This window comes from Callorhinus ursinus, unplaced genomic scaffold (genome assembly GCF_003265705.2).
Source record: "Callorhinus ursinus isolate GAN/ISIS: 27379988/994484 unplaced genomic scaffold, GSC_fseal_2.0 scaffold44, whole genome shotgun sequence".
Taxonomy (NCBI): Eukaryota; Metazoa; Chordata; class Mammalia; order Carnivora; family Otariidae; genus Callorhinus; species Callorhinus ursinus.
In genome coordinates, this window is record NW_027397106.1 from 5,712,575 (window position 1) to 5,738,330 (window position 25,756).

The 25,756-nt window shown below is 48.3% G+C and overlaps 1 protein-coding gene across 1 annotated transcript; it reads left to right on the forward strand.

The window, feature by feature from the left end:
* The first annotated feature begins 380 nt into the window (after positions 1–380).
* Positions 381–18,422, forward strand: ARF3 (ARF GTPase 3). The gene is made up of 5 exons (XM_025882710.2): positions 381–582; positions 13,379–13,619; positions 14,455–14,565; positions 14,802–14,926; positions 15,460–18,422. Exons 2-5 carry the CDS (start codon positions 13,472–13,474, stop codon positions 15,619–15,621), a joined length of 546 nt encoding a protein of 181 aa, XP_025738495.1. The 5' UTR covers positions 381–582; positions 13,379–13,471; the 3' UTR covers positions 15,622–18,422.
* Positions 18,423–25,756: the final 7,334 nt, after the last annotated feature.

Sequence of the window (25,756 nt, forward strand, 5' to 3'; positions counted from 1 at the left end):
AAAGGTATGGTCTGGAAGAATAGGGTGGGTCACAGCAAGGGCTCTTCACTCGTACCCTGCTCCTGGCTTTGCGTCTCCGCCCAGCCCCTTCCAGCGTGGCCAGCATGCAGTTCCAGTCCTTAAATTTCAGGCATGGCCCTGGAGCTTGGAATTCTCACCTCAGTGCCCACTGCCTCATCCCCACTTCCCGGCTCCCGCCTCCGCCGCCCGCAGCCTGCAGCCCCCACATCGGCCCCCGCCCAGGCTTCAGCTCCAGCACCCGGCTGCCTCTGCTGCAGCCGCTGCCATGGTGATAGATCTCGCGAGAACTGCCGCTCGCTACCGCGCAGTTCTCGCGCGATCGGGGAGGTGGGACGTATCCCGGTCTGGGGGTGGGGGTGCGCCGCACAGCTCCTGTCGCCGTCGCGGCTTCCGGTGCTAGGTGGAGGAGAGGAAGGAGGGAGCTGGGGAGCGGGGCCAGGGGAGCAGCCTTGTCGAAATCGGCTTGGGGGAGTCGGAGGGAGCGGAACCAGTGCCGAGCGGAACCTGTGGGGGCGGCGGCGGCGGCTGCTGCGGCGGCGGAGGAGCTGGGAGCAGGAACAGGTGAGGGGCTGGGGAAGGAAGGCGGGTCCCGGTAGAGGAGAGGCTTGGGGTGGGGGATGAGGAGATAGACCCCCCCCGCCCCCCCCCGGCACTGCCGGGCTTGGAGCGGTGTGGTCCTTCCCACCCGAGAGCTCGGGGAGGGGGCGCCAGGCCAGTCTCTCGCCTTCCCCCACGTTTGAAGGACGCGGAGCTGGGGTGGGGGTGGGGGGCGCTCACGAATTTGTGCTCTGCCTCGCACGCGGGGGCGACCCGGGCTGCAGTTAGGTTCCCCTCGCCTGCAGGAGGTGGGCTTACGAGGGGTTGGGGTTGAGGTGGAGGGAAACAGTCCAGAGAGAGGTGATGCGGGGGCGGTGATGACTGTTTTGTATCCTTTTCCTGTTAAAGGGCTAGGGAATGCCGCTTTTTTCCTACCCTCTCTCCTGCTCCACCTTAGTACTAGGAGACCAGAGCCTTGTAGAGGTGACACCCTGTACTCCCTTAATGGGGCAGGGGTTCGTAGGGGGTTTAGGGATCAGACCGCCAGGCAAGCTAGTGAGGCACCCCCAGGGGCACTATTCCGGTAGAGGTTGCGCTTTGGGTCTTGGGAACCACACGTTGGGACGAGGGCAGCAGGTGGGGAGCGGGAGGAGAAGAGGCAGAAGAGGGTGGGGGGGGATCAGATCTTGCTTGGAGAGGAGAGGTGGTGCCTTCCTCCCCCAGGCAAAGCGGGGGCGGTCTCACAGGAGGAGGGAGCAGCTTGTCGCTGGCTCTGAGTTTGTGTCTTCCAATCCGCTTTCTTTCTTTAGGAAGTACCAGGATTCCCGGAACAGAAAATGGAGCCATTGCTTACACCAATGTTTGAGGGAAGGAGGGGGAGGTGGAGTTCCCATTTAACCCCGGCCACTTGCACAGCAAAGTGGTAGCTCCTCTTTTGGGGGAGTTCCCTTTTTTCTGGGTTGTATTACTGCCGGTCTCCCTCTGGCCAGGCCAGGAGGAGTGTGGTATGTGGTCAGGAGTGAGAAGAAATAGTGAGGTCATCTGGTTGAGGGAGAAGCGTAACTCAAAACCTGCCTCCGCTGCTGTTGGATTGGGTCACCCCTGGTCTATGGCATGAAAGTTTTATGGGTAGAAGAATGCTGCAGGAGTCTGATTGCTTGGGTCAGTGCAACAGGACAGAATCTAGTCTCTGCATACTTTTCTCCCCTGGCCTTAATTAGGTAGTGACCATCTTTGCTGCCATTTTGTCTTGAGCTTCTTGGGTAAGTGTCTCCACTTGATATGACTGGAGTGGAGCAGTGAATTAGTTATTGCACATTAGACCTGAGTTTGAATAACACATCTCTAAAAGCTCATTTTAAGAAAGAAGCTGATCCACAGAGGTCACCTGTTCACAGAATCATTGACCTTGGATTTAGGTGGGAAGGGCCCCCTGTGTATCACATATTTATATGCTTCCCGCCTCCCAGCATAGAAATTATTATTATTACTATTATTTCAAAGATTTTATTTTTTTTTTGAGAGAGAGAGAGAGAAAGCATGAACAGGGGGAGAAGCAAAGGGAGAAGCAGGTTCCCCGCTGAGCAGGGAGTCTGATGCTGGGCTCAGTTAGGATCATGACCTGAGCCCAAGGCAGCCGCTTAACCAATTGAGCCACCCAGGCGCCCCCAGCATAGAATTACTACCTTGCATCATCAAAAATTTTATGTGTAAGTCTTGTTTTTCCAAAGAGATGAAACATTTTGATTGCAGGGATTGGATTTCCTGTTGTGTCTCCCATAGTGCCTTATGCAAACAGTAGGCTCTTGGGATGAATACAGGATGTTAATGGGTAGAACTCAACAAGCTTTCTGACTACAGTTTAAGGAAAGAGAAGGAGATGGCTTGACTGTCAGAGAGAGTGCCTGGAGATAGCTGAGTGAGGGTACAAAGGCCCTTGGGCATTGTAATTACGAAGTCTTGGCCTCTCCACCTTCCTAAGAGGCACAAAACAGGCATGGATAATGGAAACTAAGACCCAAAAAAGAAAAATATTACTAGAACACAAAGTCATTATTTATCCGAAAGCCCAGATCTCCTGCTTCCGCATTGTGGGCAAAGATGTCAAGTCCTTCAGAGTATTGTCAAAATTGGAATTCTGGAGATTACAGAGGAGAGAGCCAATGTATGTATGTGGTGCCTGGCACAGCATTGGTGCCAGTGAATGGTAGCTGCTATTATTAAACTGAATGCAAGTATAAAGGAGGGGTGACAGCGGGCTGGAAAGAGTGGAAGTGAAGTCTCAAGTGCACAGAGGATCATATTGTGTGTGTTCATTTCTGCTACTCTCTTTCCACTGGAGTCATAATAAGAGGAAATGGACTCAGAGGATAGTGGGTGGGATTTGTTGCTTCGAAGGAGGAACTTCTTTAAAACCAGGTTTGTTAAAGCTGAGTAAATAACAGGGAAATTGTGGAATCTGCTTCCCCATACACCTTGAGAAATGCATGCCAAGCGGCCCGAGACTCAAAGCATATCACCGTTTTTGGCTCTCTTCATTTTTGTTGCGGGTCAATTTAGAGGCAATATGGTATGGTTATTTAGAGTGTGGACCTTGGAATCAGACAAAATTGGGTTCAAATCCTGCCTCTGCTAATAACTAGTTTTATGATTTTGGTGAAAACCTTGTCCTCCTTTAGCTTCATTTTTCTCATCAGTAAAGAACATGATAATGATAGTACCTACTTCATATTATTGGCATGAGAATTAAATGAGATGATATATGTAAAATACTTAGTACCTTACAAAGCACATAGTTAGCCCCAAATAAATGTTAGTTGCTATTAATAATCATCGTCATAATAGCAATGGTAATATGAGCACTCAGGGCTCCCTTAAAGGACAGGAGGTTGACAAAAGAATAACTTGCCGCCTGTGTAGAGGGATGATTGTTACCATGACTTTCTTTGCTGGTCGTAGGCTTATGAGCAATGAAATCTTTTTTCAGCATCAGCCTCACAGAGGCGGCTCCTGCTGCCTGAGTGGGAGGTGAAGCTGGAGCAAGGCAGGGGCCCTGAACCATCAACTTGGATGCACGGTGAGGACGTGGGGGCTCAAGAATAGTGTTCATGTTAGAAAAGTCAGCATGATTGAAGCAATGGTTGACTCTTTCATACAAGAGCACTCTAAATGACCTAGGTCAGGGATTTAGATTCCTGGGCCCCTTTATTTTAGGTCTCAATTAGTATTTCAGCATCCTCCATTTCCTGGGCCACTCTTCATTTAGTCATATCTCCTTTAAATGTCTCCCTCTGAGTATGTTTCAGAATGTACTGTATTAAGGTCCAGAGTTGTAATATCAGTATATATAATTCTATCTGCTATACCTTTTCAACATCTGTTGCAAATATAGGTAGAATGCTAGTAAAGCTTTTTGATAATGAAAAAACATGGGGAGCATTTGGAAGTTCCACAAATGTCTGAAGGCTTGCATTATAGTCTGGGAAAGAACTGACTGAGGTAGGGATTCCATGAACGTTTTAGAGCTTTGTATTGGACTTCTACAAAGGATCTGCTGTGCCGTATGGACCCGAAGGGACATGGCTTGGGCATTCATGGATCCACCATTATCACCATATTCCTGAAGAAAGGCGAGATGACTGGGTGGACCAGATCTCATTGTACCCGTTAGCTCTTCCATTACTGAGGAGAGCCTGGTGTAACCCTTCCTTTATGAGCTTTTACACTAGAGCATCAGGCATGGATGTTCTTTATTTTATTTTATTAAGATTTCATTTATTTATTTGACAGAGACACAGCGAGAGCGGGAACGCAAGGGGGGCAGTGGGAGAGGGAGAAGCAGGCTTCCTGTGGAGCAGGGAGCCCCATGCGGGGCTCGATCCCAGGACCCTGGGAACATGACCTGAGCCGAAGACTGAGCCACCCAGGCGCCCCAGGCATGGATGTTTAAACTTCAGCATGATTTAGGATGCAGGAGAACATTTGCTCTCTGTTGCAGTGGTTTTTGGCCCCCTCTTCCTCTTCTGTTAAAAGGAATTAAACGTTACCTTCTATAAAATCTTATTTGAAGTCTAATACATTACATGGATAAAAATGGAGCTGCTCTACTGGTGGGGTAGAGGGGAGGAGCATAATTAGAGCCTCTCATATAGTTCTCCCCATACCCCCAAGCCTGTGAAGCCCATCCAGGGAACCCTAGGGCTAGGGCTCTGAGAACATAGCAACCATTTCTCGAGTTTGTCAGATACAGGAAAAGGATCAGGGATCACCTCTAGAATACTGTCTTCCTCAACCTCAGAAATGTTTTATCACCATCAGTAGAACCATACTCCTCAAAAGCAAGCATGTTAGTCACTAGCTACAGACTAGTCATGGTGCTGGAGACATGAAACATGAATAAGTCATGGTCCCTGCTGACAAGGGACTCATAATTTAGTGAAGTACTTCCCCAACCTTTTGTCATCATGGCATACACAGAGAATGGTAATAGTGAGAAAGACATAGTGCTTGCAAGCTGAGATGACTGGCCCTTGGGCTCTAGCCACCTTAAGCCCTGCCTAGCCATCCAGTACTGATGGGATGTATGGCAGACCTGTAATGCGTTAAAGGCACATAATTTTTTTTTAAGATTTTATTTATTTATTTATTTAAAGATTTTATTTATTTATTTGACAGAAACACAGCGAGAGAGGGAACACAAGCAGGGGGAGTGGGAGAGGGAGAAGTGGGCTTCCCGCGGAGCAGGGAGCCTGATGCGGGGCTCGATCCCAGGACCCCGGGATCATGACCTAAGCCGAAGGCAGATGCTTAACGACTGAACCACCCAGGCACCCCAAAGATTTTATTTATTTATTTGACAGAGAGGGAACAGAAGCAGGGGGAATGGGAGAGGGAGAAGCAGGCTTCCTGCGGATCAGGGAGCCTGATGCGGGGCTCGAGCCCAGGAGCCGAAGGCAGACGCTTAACAAGTGAGCCACCCAGGCGCCCCTAAATTCACATTATTTGGGAAGTTCCAGCTCTGGAAAGCAAAACAGATAAATGTGAATAAAACATCTATGGTGAGTCCTAAGAGTAGGAGTGTGTTTGAGGTGCTAAGGGATCACACATAACTCTTATTCCCCAAGCAAGGAGTGCTCTGTTTTCTTTTTTATTTCTTTTTTTTTTAAAGATTTTATTTATTTATTTGACAGAGACACAGCAAGAGAAGGAGCACAAGCAGGGGGAGTGGGAGAGGGAGAAGCAGGCCTCCCGAGGAACAGGGAGCCCGATGTGGGGCTCGATCCCAGGACCCTGGGATCATGACCTGAGCCGAAGGCAGACACCCAACCGACTGAGCCACCAAGGTGCCCCAGTTCCCTGTTTTCTGAATCCTTAGACTGCTCGGTAATGGTGGGCCTTGTCTAAACCATAGCTTCCTGTGTCATCTGTTTACCAGCAGCTCGATTTTGACCTGTGAAGTGGGAACCAGATTGGAGCAAAGGTTTATTAGGGCTTTAGGCTGACTGCTTATGGAATTTCAGTGCTTTTGTAATTGAGAAAGCATAGTGAAACACCAGAATAGTAGAATCCACAGGATTTAATTTAGGAAGGAAGAGTAGAAGAGTCAAAAATGATTCCCAGGTTTCTGGCCTGGGTGATCTGGTGGCACTTCGTTAGCCAAGAAATACAAGAGGAACAAATCTGAGATTGAAGATATTTGTTTTTATTTTTTATTTTTTTTAAAGATTTTATTTATTTGAGAGAGAGACAGAGCATGAGCAGGGGGAGGAGGCAGAGGGAGAGGGAGAAGCCGACTGCCCACTGAGCAGGGAGCCCACCGCGGGGCTCTATCCCAGGACCCTGAGATCATGACCTGAGCCGAAGGCAGACGCTTAACCGACTGAGCCACTCAGGTGCGCTGAAGATACTTATTTTTAGATTAAACTTCGATTTTGAGGTGCTAAGATAGAGGTTCAGGAGAAAGGCTGAGCTGGGTATTTGGGAATCATCTGCACAGATGGTAACTGAAGCCATAAGAGAAACCAAGATCCAGGATGACAGCAGTTACTGGCTATCTACCCAAAGAGCAATTCTTCCCCTTCTTGCTTCTCACACAACCCCTAATGTGTTAAGATGTTGGGGTGGGGGTATAAGGATACCCTTCCCCACCCCTACGGTATGAAAACTGATCAGCCTAAGGGATGTGGGCATTCCATTTCCCTTGCCAGTGACTGAGTCGCAAATGGTCATGTACTAATTCTAGCCAATAAAATAGAGGGAATGTCTCCTGGGAGCATCTGGGAAAGTTTTCCTCAATCTTAAAGAAAAAGACATACGGCGACATTCTCTTGTCCAGCCTTCGGATGTTGATGTAGAAGAATGAGATGCTGGAGTCATTCCGAGAGCGTGAAGAGACAGACGTAAGAACTCTAGGATGTCAGAGCAGAAAAATGGAGAAAATTTGGGTCCTTAATAACACTGTAGAGCTGATGGATTAAAACAAGCACTCTAGCTCTAGATTTCTCTCTCTCTCTCTGTGTGCGTGTGTGTAGGGGAATATACATAACACAATTTACTGTTTTGACCATTTTTAAGTGCACAGTTCAGTGGCATTAAGTACATTCACACTGTTGTGCAACCATCACCACCATCCATCTCCAGAACTTTTTCATCTTCCCAAACTGAAACTCTATAATTGTTAAACAATAACCTGCATTTCCCCTACCTCCATCCCCTGGCAACCACCATTCTACTTCTGTCTGTATGAATTTGACTAGGTGCTTCATATAAATGGAATAATACAGTTTTCTCCTTTTGTGTCTGGCTTATTTTACCTAGACTTCAAGCTATATGCTTTAATAAATCTACTTGTCATTGAAGCCACAGGTGTGTCTTCTGTCTTTTGCAGCTGATGCTACTCTAACTGATAGATCTAGGGAGAGTGTGTACAGTGGGACAAGAGAAAAGGCCAAAGGCAGAAACTTGGGGCACATCAACATTTAAATCAGTAGGCAAAACAGAGGCCAGGAAAGAGTAAGAAGCAACCAGAGGGGCCAAAAAGACATCAAGACAGTAAGACATCATAGACACCAGTGAGGAAAAAACATTAAAAAAAAAAAGGGCAGGAGGATCAAAGGTTGTAGAAAAGGCAAATTAAAATAAGGCCTGAAAGGGGCGCCTAAGTGGCTCAGTCAGTTAAGTCTGACTCTTGGTTTTGGCTCAGGTCATGATCTCAGGTTTGAGACTGAGCTCCACTGTGGCCCCATGGACAGCCCTTTTCCCATGGACAACGAGCAAGAGAATCAACAGAGAATTGGGGCTGTTTCAGAATATATGGCCAGATAAAAAAGTGACCAGATAAAAACTAGACTCATTTGTTTCTTTGGAACGTTCCGTGGCACTGCCCTCTAACAAAGCTTTCAGCTCACCCTATTCTTAGAAACTGACCAGCTTACAACCATTTCATCTCCTGATATTCCATAGCTGCTCCAATGCCTACAGCTAGAGCCTTGAATATTCAGAACACTATGCTTTCTTTTTAAAAACATTTTTTTAATTTATTTTTTTGATTCTTTTTTTTTTTTTAAGATTTTTACTTGAGAGAGAGAGAGCACAAGGTGTGGGGGAGAGGGAGAAGCAGACTCCCTGCTGAGCAGGGAGCCCGACCACACGGGGCTCAATCCCAGGACTCCGGGATCATGACCTGAGCCTAAGGCAGAGCCTTAACTGACTGAGCCACCTCAGCGCCCTGTTTTGATGTTTCAAATCTGTCTTTTCGTTTTTATTGCCTCCTGTGGTTAGAACTTTTGATTTCTCGGCTGTATTACTGTACCTCCCACATGGTCTCTCTGCCTCAAGTCTTTTTCCCCTTTTAATTTACAACCTAAATGACTGCCAGAATGGCCTTTTTTTTTTTTTTTTTTATTTTAAAGCAAGCTTTACACCCAACATGGGGCTTGAACGCACGACTCTGAGATCAAGAGTTGCATCCTCTACTGACTGAGTCAGCCAGGTGCTCAGAGAGAATGGTCTTTCTAAAGCACATACTTGATCATGTTACTAAGTATGGCCTTTAAGGCCCTTCATGATCTAGCCCCTTCTTATCTCTCCAGTGTCGTCACTTCCTTTTACTCACCATGCGGCATCCAAATAAACTGACTCCCAACTGTGCCTGGCTTTGGCTAGTAAAAAATGCTGTCTCTAACTCAGGTCTTTATGCCTTTGACACATGTTCCCTCTCCCCCACTCCCTCTTCTTTATTGTTTGATTACTTCCTATTCTGTCGGAGTCAGCTTGTGGGGGGGGGGGCGCTGACCTGAGAATCATGTCTGGGAATTGCCCTTTACTCCTTAGTCTTGGTTAACTGCTCCAGCTTGCTGTCCCCATAATACTGTGTGCTTGTTCCACTCTTACTCTCGTGCTGTTTTGTAATTCTCTGTTTGCTTGTCTTTCTCTCCCACTGACTGAGTTTCATGAAGGCAGAAGTTGTCTTCCTCTCTGTATCCCTAGTTCCGTATACCCAATAAGTGCTTAGTGAATGGATGGAAGCTGACATCAGAAGCTGTTTCTTGGCTTTGGGAAATCTCCAGTAGAAGTCATTGAGATATTAATCTAGGAGTTCTTGTGTGTTTGTGATTACAGTGCTCTTGAGACAAAAACTTGGAAAGTTTATAGAGGTCACAAGCCAGCTGTGCTAAGGAAACCAAGTACAGGCAGACCCTGCTTTTGTTTCCTTACATTTTATCGGTCTGCTCCATTGGCTGTACTAAAAATAGCATATCTATTAGTGATATCTCAAGGTGAAAATTGTCTGGGAACAAAGCTGCTTTTAGTGCACCTACCTGGCAGTAGAGGGTTTGGGAGACCTTGGTCTTCCTTTCCCTGGACCCATGCAGCCTGAAGAGGAGGAGGTGGTGTCAGATCAGAAGTCCCCTCAGAGGTAGGTGTCATAGGACGCAAGCCTGAGTCAGCCACCAGAGTCAGGTCGGGGGAGTTGTGTGTGGTAGACTGAGTGTGACTCTCAGAATCACTTGGAGAGTGAGGCAGGCATGTTCCTGCAACACACACAAGCCAGGATGGCTGAGCAGTCATGGCAACAGCCTGCCTCTCCTGGTGGGGGCGGGGGGTGAGGATGGACTAGGGGGCAGTAAGTAGTCGCCAGTGAGGACATCCTCAGATGAAGCTTAAATCAGGCAATGTGTTTGATTGAACTCCTGCAGTGGTCCACATGGATTGTACTGGAACACATCTTAAGAGCTCTTGTTATTTGTACCACTGATAACAAAGCTTGTGGCTGTAAAATAGAATGTTGAGATATACCTTTTTAATAATAGGGATAATTGCTGTAGTCCATTTTGCATCCTAAGCCACTCATCTTCAGTTTTAACTGCTGATTCCTGGTTTCTCACAGCCTGTGGAACCCTGGCATTTTGCCCTTTCAACACAGGAGTGCCATCTGTGGTAAAAGAGAGTAACTATAGGCTGTACAGTACGTAGGGAAGCAATCCAGGGTTTATGTATTTTTTTTTCATTCTGCTTCCCAGAGCTTTTTTTAGGAATGCATTATGGGTGAAAGTAAAAATCGGCTATATAACCCAGGATTTGTGTTCATGACACAAAGCTGAAAGTTGCCACCATCCTCGTCGTAGAGGCAGCATGCTATTTGGTGATAGGGACAGAGAAAGCCAGGACAAGAAAACCAACACCCGCTTTGGAATGCTCATCTGAGACCGGATCCTGATTGTATTAAAGAGGAGTCATAATGTCCACTAATTTCAAGGTGTGGCGCTGCCCCCAGAGGACGCACAGTGACTACGTGGGCATTTCATCAGTTATCCATCAGGCCCATTGAGTATTAAATGGCAAGAGAAAATTCCATCGATTTTAGTCTTCTAGTCCTTTTGTGGTGTTTCCAAACCAGTCTTGGGGTCAAATATGGTGTGGAAAATGGCCAAGAATTGACAGGGTATCTAAGAAACCATCTGTGCTTCACACAGAGATACCAAGTACTGCTAGGGCAGAAGAAATGATATAAGGACATCCTCAGAGGAGGCTTAAATCAGCCCCTGTGCTTGGTTGAACTCCTATAGTGGGCTTGGCACTGGGAGTGGGGACAGATCCAAAATAAATAAAAGGCATAGTCCTTGCCCATGGAGAATACAGTTAAACTGTAGAGACGGTAAATGTACAGACTTCTAAGAGAGAAAAAGCTCCATGAGGTAGTAAGTGCCACGTGAGTGGCTCAGATAATTCAGGGACATGCCAGGAAAGAGAAATAAGTGTAACACTGGGATCAGCTTTTGAACCAAGACGTTAACATGCTAGCTTAGCAAAGAAGCAAACCAAAGGCCAGTGTGTGCATGTTTTGGGGCCAGGGGTATTTTTCAGCCACTCAACGGTTGGTAATCCTTTAATCAGCAATCGTTTCATTCATGAAGGACAGCAAGATAAATGCCTGGCATAAATTCCAATTCAGAACCTGGAGCCTCCAGCCTCTCCAGAGCCTACTACCAAAGCCTTAAAGCAAAGTATCGTCTGGAACTGGAGAAGAGGAGGCCGAGTAGGAAATAAGATCAAGACTAGGAAAACTTGGGGACGTTTTAATTTCCGGAGATGAGGGTGGCAGAACCAGAAGTCTGACTACTACAGATTGCCAGGGTTGATGGAATCTGATCTTATTGGCTGGGCAGATGTCCCTTCCTGCCTACAGATCCTCTAGGATCTGTCTGCCTGGGTGGGTTTAGGCAGGATGGGCAGGGAGGATGGCTAGTGGGCGACTTGGCTGAAGTTGAGCCCTAAGGTTGAGCCAGGTCCTCTCCCTGGGGTGTGAGTCCTCTGGGTCAGGGGCAGGGCTCCTCTGAGGAACCTACCAGGAGCACCACGCCTGGCTCATTAGTGGATGTCTGGGAAGGCCTTTGAAGATGAAACACTCCATAAGCACTCATTGTTTCTGTTTTTTGGACAAACTAGTACTTTGGTCTCCAGGGGCTGTCGATCTGGCTCCTTTGTACTAGTCTGGAATTTGCTGCAAACTGAGGAGAGTAGGAAACAAACAAAACAAATAGTTTTTGAGAAAACAGCTCAACTCCCACTAAACCCCCATGCTTTAGCTTATAAATCAGATTCCTCCCCATCCACCTTTCACATTCTTGGGTTTGGGTGCACTCTGTCTTGACCTGTTCCTTCGCCTGCTGGGTTTGGGGTGTGTGTGCCTCTGGTTCCCAGACTCTATAGAGAATGCCAGCAGCTGGCATATGGTGATTGCTGAATAAGCTGCCCGCTGACGCCTGTCTCCTGCAGGCACAGAGAACTGGCTGCCATGGGCGATCCTGAACCCTGTTTCATTGGCTCAGAGATGCAGTTCTGTGGCCATCCTGTGCCATAGAGAAGGGAGGGAAGAGGAGAGGGAATGATTGACTCTAGGATTCTGTCTTTTGGGGGCAATGGGTGGGGTGGGAAGATAGGCAGTTTGTGCCTTCATAGTCCTTCTTACTGCCATCTTCATTTTCTCAGCAGATAATTTGTTAAGATCCTAGTATGCACCAGGCATAAGCTTCCAATCAGTCTTAGCTGCTTAGTAAGGTCAGTATTAGGCCCTGGGAGTTCTAGTTCATTTGTTCAGCTGCTATGTCAAGGTACCAGGAACACAGCAGTGAACAAAAACAGATAAGGAGCTGACATCGTAGTAGGGGAAAAACAGTACAGCAAGAAACAAATGTGTGATGTGTCTGATGATGATAAATGCTATGAAGAAAAATGAAGTGGGATAAATGGGGTAGAGAATGATGTGCGTGTTTTAGAGGTGGTTGTGGAAGGCCTCTTTGATAAGGTGATATTCAAATGGATACCTGAAGGAAGTGAGGGGATGCTCCATGAAGGTTATCTGGGAGAGGAGCGTTCAGGGCAGAGCGAATAGCAAGTACAAAAGCTTTAAGGCAGGAGAGTGTCAGGGAATTGAAGTGGAGTAAGCCAAGAGAAGAGTAGTAGAAGATCTAACGAGAAGCAGGGGAATGCAGATCGTGCAGGACCTTGCAAGCCACGGTATGGTTTTGGATTTTACTGAAAGGGAGACAGGAAGCCAAGAGAGGGTTTTGAACAGAGAAGCAGCATGACCTGATTTTGGTTTTAAAAGTAGTCTGACTGCTGTGTGGAGAACAGACTGAAGGGGGTTAGGGAGGAGGCAGGGAATGAGGTGACTGCCTCAGTGCAGGTGAGAAAGTGGAGAAGCTGTCCTCGGGCCACGATGAGCCTAGGAATGAGGGGTAGCCTAGGCACACCGTTGTATGAACAGGGCACAACTTTCACCTTATTTCTTCCTGATTAGTTTTGGTGTGTGGAAAGAAGGTGGAATCGCAGACATAGGGAAAGGGAAGAAGTGAAGTCTCTTGATTTGAGTATGGACCTTGGGAACCTGGCAAGCCCGAACCTTGTCAGGAGTCACAAAGAGCCACTCCTCATTCCGCTCCCTCCTCTCCCAGCCTTTCCAGGAGTCTCAGGGGAAGGTTGCGGGAGGGAGGGGCATTCATGGTCTTGCAAGGCCTTGTATGGTGTAGAGTGTCAGAACTGAAGGGACTTCAGAAGTCATCTAGTTCAGTCCCCTCCATTTATAGGGACAGATATGGATGGGGGAATAACTCATCCAAAGTCACACCGGTACATTATGGCAGAGCAGGGATCCTGAGTGTTCACGGCTTTGTCTCCGCTCCCAAAGACTCAGGATGTGTCTGAGTGGGACTTGATCTTCATAGCTTGTTATAAATTCCAGCCATGACTTTGGCAAATCCCATTTACATGGAATCCTGACTAGCAGATGTGGTAATGAGTTTATGTTTCTTTGCCTTAGGATCGAGTTCTCCATACCAGGGCCCAGGCCAAAACCAGACTGCCACTGCCCCCACTTGAGCCCTCCTGTCCTCAGAAAGTGGTTGCTGTGATCATGGGTAATATCTTTGGAAACCTTCTGAAGAGCCTGATTGGGAAGAAGGAGATGCGCATCCTGATGGTGGGCCTGGATGCTGCAGGAAAGACCACCATCCTGTATAAGCTGAAACTGGGGGAGATCGTCACCACCATCCCCACCATTGGTAAGGGCACAGCTTAGATGTAAGCTTTCATGCCAACAGCTGGGCCAGGCAAGGGGCCTATTCCTAGATCCCCCACCTGGCCACCAGGCAAGTCTATGCAACTTGGGGGGATTCAAGGAAGGATGGTTATTTAGCTTACTAGCAGGTGCTGGGGCTGCCGTTTGCCCACCTACCCGGGCCCTCTCTGATGCGGGAACTTCCGCAGCCTGGCACTGAACAGTTGCCCTCAGGCACTGAGCTGGTTTGTTCTCTGTGTTGTTTGGAAAGCGGGTGAAAGGCTTTGATGTTCCTGCCAGAGGCCAGGAGTTGTTTCAGTTTAGATCCTCAGTGGACCTGATCCTGGTGAAGACCTGCCTGTGGGAGGGAGAACGTTTGCCTTTTAGATGGGGCTCCAGATCATCGTTGTCCACTGGTTCTGCATCTGGGGCTCCAGGACTAGAGCTCACTTTTTCTTCACTGTGTTTCCCAGGCCTTACATTTTAGCTGTGGCAGACTCGTGATGGCTGAGGTACAGGAGTGGGGCTGAGTCATTTCTTTGCAGGAGAGAGAGGCAAAGACAGAGAATGAGCAGAGAAGGGTAGCTCATGTGACCAAGGGGATTGTGAACCTCCTGACTGGCCCTCCTCATCCTCTTCTATCTTTTCTCTAAGGGTTGTTGTTGTTTTTTTTGGCCTTTAGGCTACTAGGTCAGGGAATACTAGGCCCGAGGAAGCCTCAGCTTTCTTTCCTTTGCTAGGATCAGAGCCAGGCTGGGGGAAACAGAAACAAACCACCGGGGTATTGTTTGCAGGCCTGGTGTTGGAGGCCAAGTGGCCATTGTCTGTTTTTTCCAAAGGGTTCAACGTGGAGACAGTGGAGTACAAGAATATCAGCTTCACAGTCTGGGATGTGGGTGGCCAGGACAAGATTCGACCTCTCTGGAGACACTACTTCCAAAACACCCAGGGTATGGCATATGAGTCGCCCAGCTTGGCACGGGTTGGTTGGGTGTGAGCAGAAGGTGTGGCTGTCATTCTTGGTTATGGGCAGCCAGTCCTTGCCCTGCCACAGCTCCTTAGGGGTGGGAGAACAGGAGGAAAGGGGGCAAATACTTGGAGGGTGTATGGAGGGTGTTGTCTTTTGGTGGTAGGGATGAGGGGAGTTCATCTGCTATCTTACGCAGCACATGCTCTGCCTCCCTAGGGTTGATATTTGTGGTTGACAGCAATGATCGGGAGCGAGTAAATGAGGCCCGAGAGGAGCTGATGAGGATGCTGGCAGAGGATGAGCTCCGGGATGCAGTGCTCCTTGTCTTTGCAAACAAACAGGTGAGACTTCTCCCCACCCTGGATTTGAGAGAGGTCAACCTGGCTGTGGAAATCCTGGGCGTTGGGGCTCATTGTAGGGGAAGCCCTGGGACTGTGTTCTCAATTTTGGAAGTGTGGGGAATATGATTAGCTGGCTTCTTTATGTTCCTCTTCTTGTCCCCTACCCAGCTTTAATTAGCAACACTTCTGTCCTCAGGGATTGTTGTGGTAGATACCTCAGATCCCTCCTTCAACTTCCCTGTTGTCTACTTCAGTGGAACTGCCCTCACTTCTATAGTCAGACAGACCTGAATCACCTCTTCACTTCCCTACAACCCCATATTTGGTTTGCAGCTCCCCAATGGAATGACCTTTAGTGCCTTGGATCTATGGTTCTGGGATGAATAAATCCAAAGCAGCTCTTTAGGACCTTGTTCTGGTTCCTACGGTGGAGGAGGAGAGGGTGCTGGTACACATCTCTTTGGTAGATGGGTGTTCTAGAAGCCTTTGAAAGATCCTGAGCCTCCTTTTTGTGTGTCTCCCTTGTGCTCCAGGATTTGCCTAATGCTATGAACGCTGCTGAGATCACAGACAAGTTGGGCCTGCATTCTCTGCGTCACCGCAACTGGTACATTCAGGCCACCTGTGCCACCAGCGGGGACGGGCTGTACGAAGGCCTGGACTGGCTGGCCAATCAGCTCAAAAACAAGAAGTGAGAGCCAGGCAGCCCTATCCGACCACCCCGCCTATCCCTGACACACCTACTGTCTCCCTGCCCCAGCCCTGCCCCTTCCTTCCCGTTGCCAGTGTGGCCAGGGCCCTGGGTATCATGTCCGCATGCCCAACAAGAGCCTTGCCTCCCCTGCCTCCCCCCGCCCCATCCCCTGTCCATGACCAGTCCCCAGTTGCTGTCCTGATGATGAATCATTCCAATTTATCGGATTTAAAACAAAAACAAGGTTGTTATGGTTTCATGGGTGGCCCCCCCTCATCCTCTGGGGTTTGGGAGGTGGGGGGTGGGGTATTCTCTCCGTTCGCTTCGTTTGGCTCTGGTTGCTGTGCTCTTGGCATCTCAGTCCCTTCCCTCTCCCCACAGGTTCCTCCTACTCCCCGTCTTCCTCTCCTTTGCCACTCTCTCCCTGTTCTACATGGATATTGCACGGGCCTCTCTGTGTGTGCGTGCATGTGTGCGCGTGTATATACATGTATAGAGAGATATATATGCGGGGGCCAGGGTGGAGGTGTGGAGTGCAGCTCGGTGCTGGGAGCCAGGTCACTGCCCACTCCAGCCTGTCATCTGTCCCTCCCATGTCGGTGAGATAAAGGGAAGAAGGTAGAGGGAAGGCTGCCCCAGTCTTGAGCTGGTTCCTCTCCTCTCTGCAGGTGGGTTTTTCTGGATGATAGGACAGATGATGGATTTTTCCACAGCCATCTTCCTTGTACCCCTCTCTCCATCCTGTTCAGGGCAGGGGGATGGTCTTTATCTCTAGATGACTGTTCCCAAGGAGATGCCATTCTGCCTTGCCTTGTTACTGGGAAGGAGAGAACAGCCCACTCACTCTTATCAGCCCAGTGTTCAGCTGACCCTCCTCATCCTTAGATCTGTTCCTCGGGAGCTTGTGAGGAAGATGGGGAGAGCAAGACCATGGGGCGTGTTTGGGATCCAGGGCACTGGGGGGTGGGCCTCAGGTTTCCCATCTTCATCCTCTTGTGTTGTTAGGAGAAGGTGAGGCATGGATCAGTCTATTCCTGCCTTCCCATCCCCCCCTCATCTGCTCTTGGAGACTGGGTGGTTCGTCTGTCCTTTGTCAGAAGTTTCCTCACCCTAGTAGTCCTGCTGACCTGACCGGGGCTGGCTGGGTGGTTAATGGGGAGCAGGGGAGTGGGGGTGACATAGCAGACCTCAGTTTCAATTCCCCTATTCTCTACTTCTCTCTTTTTCTAGTCTAGGATGTGCTGAAGGCTGAAAATTTTCTGTTCTGTTTCTAGACCCTCAGACTATCCTGCCGTCCCTCCTCACTCCACCCCAACAGTTTTCTCCTGCCCGTTTCAGCCACTTCCCATGAATCCATTTGAGGTTGGAGTGGAGGAAATTCGAACTCTGAAGTAGTTGTTGGTGCTGGTGGGATGCAGTGGTCTTCAGGGTCCTCCCCCCATTACTATGTAGTTCAGAAGCTGCTGCTACTGCGTCTCTCTGTTTACCGGGGGCGCTTGTCCCTGAGGTCCTGGCCCAGGTCCTGACTTTGCGGTTTCTGTGAAGCCGTGGCTTTTCTGTGGGCTCCTGTGTGTGCTGGCTGCGCCCTGAGCTCCAAAACGGCCGCCCATAACCTTTCTGCTATGGTCAGGGCCCCGGCACCCTGCCCGCCCCCCTGCCCCCCCCCCCAGCATGGCTGAGGGACCCCTTCCCAGAAGGACTGTCCCAAGCTACACCCCTGAGGCCAGGCTTCCTGCCACCTTTGTCTACAACAGGCAGATCAGTAGCCCCACCCTACCCTAGGTTGAACTGTGAAAGAGGTTCCAGGGGTGTCTCCCTCAGTGCCAGTTCCTTAGTGATGTACTATTTACCCAAGATGCAGTGGGAGTGTGCAGGTCTCCTGATCTCTAGGCCTGTGTGTGTGTGTGTGTGTGTGTGTGTGTGTGTGTGTGTGTGTGTGTATTTGGTGGCAGGGTTGAGGGGAGAGGTATGCTGGAGCTTCTAGTTCATTTTAACATGTATTCACTCTCCTGACCGCACGGATGCTTCCCTCCACCCCTTTCCTTTGCCTCTGCCTCTGTTTCCTCATTTTTTTGCTCCTGCCCCTGTTGCCTCTCCCCTCCTGAACTGTTGCCTTTGCCTTCTCAACTCATTCACTGCTGTTGCCTGTCTCCCCTTTCCTTGTTTCGTTCCTATTTAGGATTCCCCACTCTTGGTCTTTGCAGTAGCTGAGGATTTTACCTCTTCTTCTGCCTCCCAGTCTGACCCTCCCTAGTTAGATGGCAGTCCCAATTAGGTTTTTCTTATTTAAGGCCCACCCCTACCTTGTTTTTGGGGGGCTCCAGAGACCAGTGGGCCTGAGGGTGTTAGGAAGCAGCCTTGGAGGTTGCCTTGGTGCTGCTCAAGGATCCATCCAGCAGGGGGCAGTAAGTAATCTTGGTAGTATCCCTGGTTGCTAGGCCCTTGGCAGGGGTGGGTGGTCCTTTCTACATTCCCATTCTCCTAAAAGCTCTTTCTGGATTGGGTTTCTCATTCCATTTTTGCCTGTTCCCTCCCACACTCTCCTCTGGTAGATTTAATTTTATGCTTTCCTTTGTTACAGCCTTTTTTTTCCCCTAGAGATTCCCCTCTGCGTCCCCCACCCCCCACAAAGTTTGTTTTGTGGTGTTACGGTAGTAACTGCAGTTCTGGTTTTTCTCTTCTTTTTTTCTCCTCTGGAATGTAGACTGTATATGTTTAATAACTCACCTTCTCTCTCCTTGCCCAAAATGTGGGATACGCGATGACTGTGACCCTGGTTGGAAATTAAACTTGTTTTATGCAGCTTTGGAGCAGACCTTCATCCTTGATGTGCAGCAGCATGGGACAATATTTAAATGGTGAGGGTACTTCTGTCTCTGGTCCCTCTCTCTAGACTGCTCCTTCTCTCAGCAGAGGGGTAAAGGGTACACTTGACAGGGGGAGAGTGAGGTTATGGAGGAACTTAGGCTTATTTCTACACTGCTTACTACTTTCCATCATACTCTGGAGGGGAGCCTAAATGAATTGGGCACCAGAATGCGAGGGCTTCGTGACTTTGCTCTTTTAGTTGTAAAGGATTTCATCCTGTTCTTAGCCTTGTTTATCACCTGTTGGTAGACATTAGGGACTTCACTGGCTAGAGGGTCCTGAACTTGGAGTGACCCACCCTGCCTCCACTCTCAGATCTCCCCAGCCCTGTGTAATCAGGTGCTTCCGGTTGGAACAGGGTCCCCTCATCCATAGGTTGGAGTCCCCTCACCCATCTAGTTCTGGACTTTGGCAGTGGTAAAACACGAAGGGTAAAGGTCTGGATGGTGTAATGAACTTGATCCTCCTTACAGCTATGGCCCTGTATCACCTCTGCTTCAGGCATGTGGTTCCCCATTGTCAGGATGCCAAGCCTCATCCAGAGATTCCACAGTGTCCTGAGGGAAAGGACAAGCCTTCGCCCTCCCAGCCTGCTCCTGCCCCTACGTTCTTCCTCTCCTGCTACTACTGTCTGGCCCCAGGAAAAGAAAAAGATGGTGCTCCCCTTCCTTTAGTGGGTGAGGTCTTGATGAGCTAGGGAGGCCTTCCCCACTCTCACCACTTTCTTAAGCTTTGGGGACAGAGACCTTCCCATCTTGATGTTGTGGGAAGGGACAGGATTTAGGCATACAGTAAGTTGGAGAGCCCCAAGTACCAGTGTGAAAGAAATCATTTGTGTTCAGTTACCTCTGTGCTCCTCAAAAGTCCTGCTTGGTGACCAAGGTTACTGGTAAGAGCACCTTTCCCAAGTGCTTTATTTATACATTAGTAAGCATATTCCTTCTAGTACTATAGCCCCTCATAAGATAATGGTAATGGAGAGGACTTTAGCCGGATGGCAGGTCAGTGGGTGTCTTTTGACCCCTGAAGATGATGCCCTAGTCCCTTTTGTCTCTCAGTACTCCCATTTAAGGTGCCAGGAAGGAGGTGGGGGGAGCCCTCTTGTGGCAGTTCACTTAAACTTTCCAGCTTCTTTTGAGGGCACATGGTGGGATGAGGGAGAGACTTAACCTGGAAGATAAATGTTCAGCATCTAGCTCTTAGGACAAATAGCAACCATATCTGCCCAGAACTTGAATAGCTCTTCGGTTATGGCTTGACAGAAGACTTGGGCCCAGGGTCTACTTCAGAATAATTTGGGCAAGGGAGTTTCCAACATGAACCGGGAGAGAGCCAGTGGAAGGCCTTGGATTGGTCTGGGTGGGATGGAGGACAGAACTGTCCCCTTCATTTCAGAGTTTGGGGACAGTGATAGGGAAAGTGAGTGTGGTATGTAGGAGTTTCTCAGACTTGAGGTATAAGGTCTGAAGGCTCTGGGGGTTCACTGCCTCACTTCTAGTTCAAGTGCCTAGATGGGTCGGAGCAGAAAATTGACAGGTATTTACTTAGTACCTTTTAGGGTTCCAGACCTGTGCTAAGAAGGAAGTCAAACCACTCTTCTGATGGAGAGACCTGGGAATCCATCTCTGGGATGCTGTGAAATCCTTTGGGATATCCATAGTGCAGCACGTGGGGTAGTGAGAGTTGGGAAATAACTGTGTGGGGGATACCCCTTTGCTGCTGCTTGGTACACAGAGTGGTGTCTTTGGGCAGGCAGTCATAGTGCTAAGAACACTTCTTTTCCAGTTCTGAAGGGTGTGGAGATAGGAGGGCCAAAGTCTAGCTCTCTACTTTCTAACCTGGTAACTGGAGGGATAGAGTAAGTATCCTGCTTGTCGCTGGGAAGCGATGGGACCCGGAGGCCTTCTTCCTCTGTAGGCTTTTCAGTCTAATTGGGTTTCCTGGCCCTGGTTGCTGGGATTGGGTAAGAATGACCCCAAGTTCCTGAGCAAAGAGAAGAGGTTAAGTCTGAGGAAATCCAAACCTTAGGAAAGGGAGCAGTGCCGTGGCTGGAGGTCTGGAAGTGAGGAACTTGGGTCAGGACTGTACACCATCAACGGCTTGAAGGTGAGTGTCTGCTTGTGTGTGTCACTTTGGCCCTGAGCTGCAGAAGAGAGTGGGCTGAACAAGAGAATAACCATACCTGAAAAGAAAACATTTTGTCATCCAAGGTATACATGCCCTTGAAAATATGGCATTAGATTTTGAATCCAGATTTACATATGCTGACTCACAGGCTTTTTGTTTATTAACAGTCTGTTAAAAATAAACATTAAAAATATTTAAAAAGCAGTGCCCTGCTTACTGTCTGGCACGTAATAGGCATTCAGCCTTGATGAATGAATAAACATCATTGTCTTTAACCAAACTGGACCTGGTGAGTACCCTGTGAGTCCAGGGGGCTGTGGTAGAGTTTCTTCTACTCGCTGACAGAGACACCTTTGAAGGTGGAGGCTTTTCTAGGAGTGGCCCTCTGATTTCAAACTTGTGCCTCCAGTCAGGGTTGTGCCAGCTTCCCTACCTTTCCCACAACCATCTTACCTTCCTCTGCCCTTTAGGTTCCTCTTAACTTGATCCAAGGAGAAAGCGCCTTCCTCCCCGTTCCCTTCTGGGCTCAGGTGGGCTTATGCTGCCCTCTGTGGTGATATTGTTGTCAAAATCGAGTTTTGCTCGATTCCCATGACCACCCCCCTCCACCCCCACTTCCCCTTCCCATCCTGGACAAAGCCTCAGACCTGGACTGGGCAGGAGCCTTCCAGCTTCATGACACTGTTGCAGTCAGCCTGCGCATCAGAGGGCGTGCACAGTCACAGCTTTGCTCAGAAACCTTCAGTGGCTTCCCATGCCTTTGTCTGACATTCAGGCTCTCCACAACCAGTTCTTGCTTCCCTCTCTAACTCCTTCTTCCTACTCCTCTGCCGGAATCCATTACTTTAGCCAAACTGGGCCACTCATTTTCCCCAGATAGCTGACATCGGACCTGCTGCCTTTATCCCCTTTCTCACTTTTTAAAAAATACCACTTTTCTTTAAGATCTACAAAGCTGCCCATGACCTCTCTAATCACAAGGACTCCTCCCTCCCTCTTTAGTTTCATTAGGTCAACTCATTGAACATCTCCCACACATTCCCTTGTATTCTTATATATTGTGGTCATTCATTTAATATTTAATTTTAAAGCTTATTTTTGTAACCAAAGTAATTTTCATTGCAGAACATCCAAACAAAACATAAATATACAGAGCGACATGTGGAACCTGTTCCCCTCTACTTTTCTCACTCCCATACCCAAGGTAACCACCTGTGGTTATTTAGTGTGCCTCCTTCTGGTAGTTTCTTTTTTAAAGAGCTATACCTCCACACATCTGGGGAGGGGTTATATTTATTTTTAAAAATATTTGTCAGCACAAGCAGGGGGAGCGGCAGGCAGAGGGAGAAGCAGACTCCCCGCTGAACAGGGAGCCCGATGTGGGACTTGATCCCAGGACCCTGGGACCATGACCTGAGCCGAAGGCAGACACTTAACCGACTGCGCCACCCAGGCTCTGTTCTTGTCCTCCTTGCCTTTTTTTTTTTTTCTTAACATAAGGGTATATATTTGTCTTGGAGGTTTTCCAAGTTAGTATAATTATATATATTTATTTTTACAAATTTATTTTTATTTTAGGGAGAGCATGAGCAGGAGGGGCAGAGAGAGAGAATCTCAAGCAGACTCCACGATGAGCGCGGAGCCTGACTCAGGGCTTGATCTCACAACACGACCTGAGCTGAAACCAAGAGTTGGATGCTTAAGCAACTGTGCCACCCAGGCACCCCAGTATAGTTAGATATTTTTAATTCTATTAAAAGTATCGCATAGCAAAAAGAAAATATTATAGGGCGCCTGGGTGGCTCAGTTGGTTAAGCGACTGCCTTCGGCTCAGGTCATGATCCTGGAGTCCCGGGATCGAGTCCCGCATCGGGCTCCCTGCTCAGCAGGGAGTCTGCTTCTCCCTCTGACCTTCCTCTCTCTCATGCTCTCTACCATTCTCTCTCTCTCAATAAATAAATAAAAAAAAAAATTAAAAAAAATATTATATAGCATAATATTTATTCAATATAAAACACATCTGTCTAGAATCTGTTATACGGGGGGTATTGTGTAGCTAGTACCTAGGGGACCCCAGGCGTGATTATAACCTTGTCCTTGGCATCAGTGAGCTGGCTCTTTAGAGAGAGGGAGAAGTGGGGCATACACAAACAATTGCAACACAAGGGAAAATATAATAATGTCCCCCAGTGTATGCTGGAAGTTCAGAAATAAGTGACTTCTAAATAAGGGAATCAGGACTTTACAGAGGAAGTAATACTTGAGCTTGGTTTGGAGGCAGCTTGACAGGTGAAGGAAGAGCATGAGCCAGGGCACAGAGATGGAAACGCATGACGCAGATTCATCTGATGCCAGACCACAGTCCATGAGCAGGAAGAGGATTTGGTTCTATTCATAAATGTTTATTGACCCATCTATATATCAAACACCATACTAGGCAATGAGAATACAGAAATGAGAAAGATGAGGTTGGTATCATTAAAAGGCCTTCAATTTAATGGAATAAAAGCCAAGTTTGGAAAGGCAGACTAGGACCGGATGGTAAAAGCTTTCAACTGGCACGTCATGGAGTCTGAATTTTATTCACTGGGCAGTGTGGGGCCGTAGGCTCCATGACTGGAGCTGAGCAGATTGCAGCAGTGTACAGAATGGGCGAAACTAGGAAGAGGCTGGGGATGAGGGACGTAGAGTGCTCTCTCTCTCTCTCTCTCTCTCTCTTTTTAAACCAGATAGAAATTCATTTCTACCTCAGTTAAAAAGTGTCTGGTGATAGGGAGTCCAGGGCTGGAATGGTGGCTCTACCGTTATCTAGACGACTTCTTTTTTCTTTTTAAAGATTTTATTTATTTAGGGACGCCTGGGTGGTGCAGTCGGTTAAGCGTCTGCCTTTAGCTCGGGTCATGATCCCAGGTGCCTGGGATCAAGTCCTGCTTCAGTCTCCCTGCTTAGTGGGAAGCTTGCTTCTCCCTCTGCCTGCCGCTCCCCCTGCTTGTGCTCTCTCTCTCTCTGACAAATAAATCTTTTAAATTTTATTTATTTATTTGAGAAAGGGAGAATGGGGAAGCAGGCTTCCTGCCAAACAGAGAGCCCCATGCAGGACTCAATCCCAGGACTCCAGGATCATGACCTGAGCCAAAGGCAGACGCTTAATCCACTGAGCCACCCAGGCGCCCGGGGCTTAGGCTTCTTTTTGCTTCACCATCCTCACACATAGCTTCATCCTCATGGTCACCTCATGGTCTGATGTGACTGCTAGAGTGTAATTCATCTCCTCTACATTCCAGGCCGCAGAACAAAGGAAGGGAAGGAGCTTGGGGAGAGGAGGAGGAGCACACAATGACACACTTCTTAGCTGAATTAATTCCCTTTAAGGAGCCTTGCTGGAAGTCCAGGACAGTATTTCCAACACTTCTGTTTATGTCTTACTGGCCAGAACTTAGTCCCATGGCCTTATCCAGCTTTAAGGAAGACTTGGAAATGTAGTTCTGTGTTTATTATTTCTTAATTTGAGGTATAATTAGATGTATAATTTGCATGCAGTGCAATGCACAGATCTCATATAGTTTGATAAGTTCTGACAAATGCATACACCCATGTAAGCCACCTCCCTATCACGATATAGAACATTCCATCATCCCTAGAAATTCCCTTGCCATCCTGCTGAGGAGACTTTTTCAACAACTCCAAAGAGAGAGGTAATGAGGGCTTAATTAGGGTAGTAGCCCTTGGAGAGGTGGTGGAAGGAGAATCCAAAGGAGACTGGTTGATGTGAGAGATGAGAGGAGAATCTAGGAGAACGCTAACAGCAGAGCCACTAACAGAAACTAACAGAAAACAAAATAAGGAATTCTAGATTGTTACAGACAGGATGGATGGAGAAAAAGGAATGAGTACAGTATTGGGTGTGTTGATTTGATGTGCTGGTCAAACATCCAGGTGGAGACACCCAGTAGGCAGTTGTATCTAGAGCTTGGGAGGGCATTCAGAGCTCAATGGCATCAAATACGAGAGAGATGCTAAAGAGGCCAAGGGACCGAGAAATGACCCAAGAATTTGGTGACTGAGCTCACTGATGACTTTTTGAGGGAGCAGAATTCAGATGCCATGGCCTGAGTGGGCATTGAGGGCTTAAATCGTACAAAAGGGGACTGGTTGCATTGTCTGAAATAATTTAAAACCCCTTTAAGAAACTGAAATCCTTGGGGGTACCTGGCTGGCTCAGTCTGTAGAGCATGAAACTCCATCTTGGTGTAAGTTCAAGCCCCACATTGGGCAAAATAAAAATAAAAACCGAGGTCCTTGCACAAACAAATGGGTTATAGGTAGTTGCCCTTTTTACAAGCTTGCTGATAAAGGAGGAGGGATACGTTGGTGTCAGGAAAAGATAAGGCATTCACCCCATCCTTACAGGAAAATAGCTCCTGGCTCTTTGAAATTAGCTTTCCAAAGAACAGGGAGATGAGACAGCTCCCTGCCTCCTCTGACCTCCAGAATTCAAGCTGAAGGGCTGGAGGTGGGAGAAGGATGCCCTCTTTTTTTTTTTTTTTTTTAAGATTTTATTTATTTGAGAGCGAGAGAATGAGAGATGCAGAGCACGAGAGGGAAGAGGGTCAGAGGGAGAAGCAGACTCTTGCTGAGCAGGGAGCCCGATGCGGGACTCGATCCCGAGACTCCAGGATCATGACCTGAGCCCAAGGCAGTCGCTTAACCAACTGAGCCCCCCAGGCGCCCGAGGGATGCCCTCTTTAACAACTGCTGGGTGGGGTGGGCCAACCAGACACTGCCAGGACGGGTGTGAAGAGACAAGTATCTTCAGAGGAAAGAAAGCAAACACACTGGACTCAGGCAATCCTGGGTTTGAATCTTGTCTCTGTCGCCACCTAGCTAGAAGACCTTGGGCAAGTTACTTAACCTGAACACCCAGCTCCGCATCTGTAAAATGGAAATAATTATGCCTACCTTTCAGGGTGGTTTTGAGGATTACAGAAAAGTGACTGGCACACAGTAGGTCATCGTAAGTGGGTGCTATTAAGTGATCCAGCCCCTCGCTATGGGACAGAACGGCTAACGGATGGGTCATAAAACGGGACCTTCGATCTTACAGGGTAGGGAGGGCTCTCGGCGGCCTCCTCCCTCCTGGA